Below are 3710 nucleotides of genomic sequence, written 5' to 3' on the forward strand. Positions count from 1 at the left end.
CTAGTGAATAACATATCTATTAAAGGACAAAAGAAAAAGATAGACTGTTATAATTTATGCTAGACCCTAGTCTTAATCTTGATTATCACCTCACATATGTATCCTTAGAACAGAGACCTAACTGTATCTTTCTCCACACCTGTTGCAAGTATTCAGTGAAGTAAATATAACACACAAGTAATATTCAATGTTGGAATAAGCTCATATCATAAGCCCATGTTTACAACTTCTTAGGTCGCCTAGAAATTAATGATATGTTATGGAAGTCAACCAAACAATATCAGAGATATTTCCATGTACTTTAGGACACAGCAAATAAAACTCCAGAGTACAAAAATGCACAGATTTACATCTAAGCAGTTCTCAAGAGATTGCCAGGCCCCTGCATGCTCAGGGCATCTGTCTGCTGGCCTGCTTTGCTGGCGCTCATGACTGACTGGCTGGCTTTGCTGATCTTGCAAGCCAAGGGATTATTAGATTGACCACATGCCCTCCTCTTTTGTTTCTTTGTTTTTGTTTTGTTTTGAGATGGAGTAGGAAAGTTGACTAGGGCCCCAGAGATCTATGAGGAAAAAAGAAAGGAAAAGGAGGGGTGAGAGAATTTTGCAGAGATAGGTGGTTTCTGTTGTACAAGTCAAGAGAGAATGTAAAAGTTTGATTCTGTTAGAAGCAAACTGACAACATAGTTCAACAACAGCCCACAGGGATGCCAGGATAACATCTCCTGAAAGATGTCTCTAAATTACATCAAGAACTTCTACGAAGGATGTGTAAGTAGCAAACAAGAAAATCAATCGCATGGGTTTTTGTCTGTGTATTTTAACTTCTTGGCATGAGTGTTGATGAATACATTTACTGTACATTTACAAAGAAAATAATCTAAATAACAATATTTAAATATTGTAAATTATTCTAGATTTAAAATTATAGATTTGGAGGTACTTTCATCCATTGATGCATTAAAGTAGATCACACTCTTAATTCAATATTTGGCAAGTAGGAAAAATCTTGCGAAAATTATAATTACTGTTCTGATGTTATGACAGTATTTGCCCTAAGTATAATGTTGTATTTGTCATTTAATCTTCCAAAAGAGACAATCAGACATTCTAAGATATTTTGGTTTTATTTCAAAGAGACTAGAAGAAAAAGAAATATCAATTACATTCAAGGCTGTTTAAAGTATTTCAAAACTTACCCATTTGATTGACAATTGATCCCTATTTGACTACTGTAGTTTATGAAGAGCGAATTAGAATAACTTCATAAAGCAGGGTTTACACTAAATTTGATCACCTCAAAGACTCTGTCTTGCTTAAAACTTCTCAAATCTTAACATTTAAAAAAATGTTCTTTTTTTATTATACTGTAGTAGTAAAAAAAAAAAAATCCTTCAATCCATCCCTATTGAATGTTTACTTTCCAACCAATTTCCCCCCCTCCAAAAACAATAGGTTAAACCTCCAACTGTGATCGGCCAGTTCCACACCCTCTTCTTCGGCTCAGTTCGGATGTTCTTCCTTGGAGTCCTGGGCTTTGCGGTTTATGGGAATGAGGCGTTGCACTTCAGCTGTGACCCAGACAAAAGAGAGATAAATCTGTTCTGTTACAATCAGTTCAGGCCAATAACTCCTCAAGTAAGTTTTCCAACGTGCACAAAAACATTAACTACCCAACACACATGTGTGTTTTTTCTTCTACAGTTTGAGAATTGTATTATTTTTTAATTAGCTGAGTATTTCAGAAAATGTAACTTGAGGTCTCCAGAAATTACTTCCAAATACAACATTCTATTATCTATCTGTATATATAGCACAATAACATTAAGAAGCTATTAGAATTAAATAATTAATCATTATCTTTAACAAATGAACCATGTCAGTAAAATATGATCATGTTTTACAGTGCGAAATGTTTAAAGTTCTAAAATATTAGTAATTAAATGATATATGTCAGGACTGCTGTTTGTTCATATTTTTATTTTCATCCATGAAACATAATTTCTTAAATTAGTCCTTGCTGAATCCAAGAATTTTCCATGTGTTTTAGGTTATATGTTGCTTATTTGATTGGACTAAAATAGTTCTGATATACTTTAGGTGTTCTGGGCATTACAACTAGTGATTGTCCTGCTTCCTGGAGCTGTTTTCCACCTTTATGCTGCATGTAAAAGCATCAATCAAGAATGCATTCTTCAAAAGCCTGTGTACACTGTGATTTACATCCTTTCGGTCTTGTTAAGAATCAGTCTGGAGGTTATAGCATTTTGGCTTCAGATTCACCTCTTTGGCTTCCAAGTGAAGCCTATATACTTGTGTGATGCTGAATCTCTTGGTAAAAAAGTAAATATTCTAAAATGCATGGTTCCAGAACACTTTGAAAAGACAATTTTTCTCATTGCAATGTACACATTTACTGTAATCACAATAATATTATGTGTTGCTGAGATTTTTGAGATCATATTTAGAAGGTCATGTTTCCTCTTTAAACAATGACCTATTCTCATACCATAGTTTCTATATATAATTTATACTAGGTTTCTTATTGAGTACTTCCATTCTATATGTTCTTTAAATTTTAATGTGTCAGTAATTTATATATGCTAGAAAATGGAATACCAACTTCTAAATTCAGTATTTTTTCAGATATTCAAAATTTTTCAAAATATTTCCTCATTTTAATTTTATCAGTTATTCTAGACAATGTACACATAAGACTAATGATAACTCATTTTTAAAATGGTAATTTTATAGGCTCTCAGATACAACATTTTTAAGTGATCACATTATATTTTGGCAAAAGAAACTTCTTATCTCTGTTAGAGACTGGAAAACTAATGTTTGAGATGTCATTTTATGTTCCCTAAGTTATACAACTAAACCAGAATCCTGGTCTTCCTTATCAATTGAACCATATATCCTTAACTTTGAGGACATAATTATCTTTGCATTTGTGTAAAATATAACTTTAAACACAACATATAAATTAAGAATCATTACATAGTTTGATTGCTAACTCAAAGAAGATGAGCAATTGCACTTTTTAATATTAAATTCATATTTTTTTTGAAATTTCAGTATTAAGTGATTATGAAGATAGTTACCAAATAAATTAGAGGTTGCCATGAATAACACTGTGCATGACTTCCTTGTTTTTCATTGTGCCCCTACATACCCTGTAACAGTTAAATTTCATATTTAAAATTACTGAGATGGAAATTTTTGTCTCCATCCAGCTATACTTAAATAGTTTTTAGATCATCCCATAGGTAATGTTAGAAACAATCAGTGCACTTCTTTCTCTTTGCCTATACTATCAACGATCATCCTCACTTTATGTCATTTAAAAATCTTTATGCCCTATTGCTTTATTCTGGCACTTTTACAGAGAATCATTTATAGTCAGTTAAATACTGAAAATTTTGGAATTTTACTGAGCACTGCTTAGCCTGTGTTTGATATTAAAAATTCTGTATTAGGATTTTTCCATTTTATTTTTTATTTTGTTATTAATTATTATAATTTATTTACTTTGTATCCCCTCTGCAGCACCCGTCTCATCTCCTCCCAGTCCCACCCACCCTCCACCTTCTCTCCCTATGCCTCTCCCCTAGTCCCCTGATAGGGGAGGACCTCTTCACCTTTATCTGACCCTAGCCTATGAGGTCTCATCAGGGTTGGCTGCATTATATTCCTCTGTGGCCTGGCAAG

The 3710-nt window shown here is 33.0% G+C and overlaps 1 protein-coding gene across 1 annotated transcript; it reads left to right on the forward strand.

The window, feature by feature from the left end:
• Positions 1-586: 586 nt before the first annotated feature.
• Positions 587-2495, forward strand: Gje1 (gap junction protein epsilon 1). The gene is made up of 3 exons (XM_021626559.2): positions 587-770; positions 1455-1637; positions 2100-2495. The coding sequence occupies exons 1-3, from the start codon at positions 732-734 to the stop codon at positions 2493-2495; spliced, it is 618 nt and encodes a 205-aa protein (XP_021482234.1). The 5' UTR covers positions 587-731.
• Positions 2496-3710: the final 1215 nt, after the last annotated feature.

Source organism: Meriones unguiculatus, chromosome 3 (assembly GCF_030254825.1).
Source record: "Meriones unguiculatus strain TT.TT164.6M chromosome 3, Bangor_MerUng_6.1, whole genome shotgun sequence".
In the NCBI taxonomy this organism is placed as follows: domain Eukaryota; kingdom Metazoa; phylum Chordata; class Mammalia; order Rodentia; family Muridae; genus Meriones; species Meriones unguiculatus.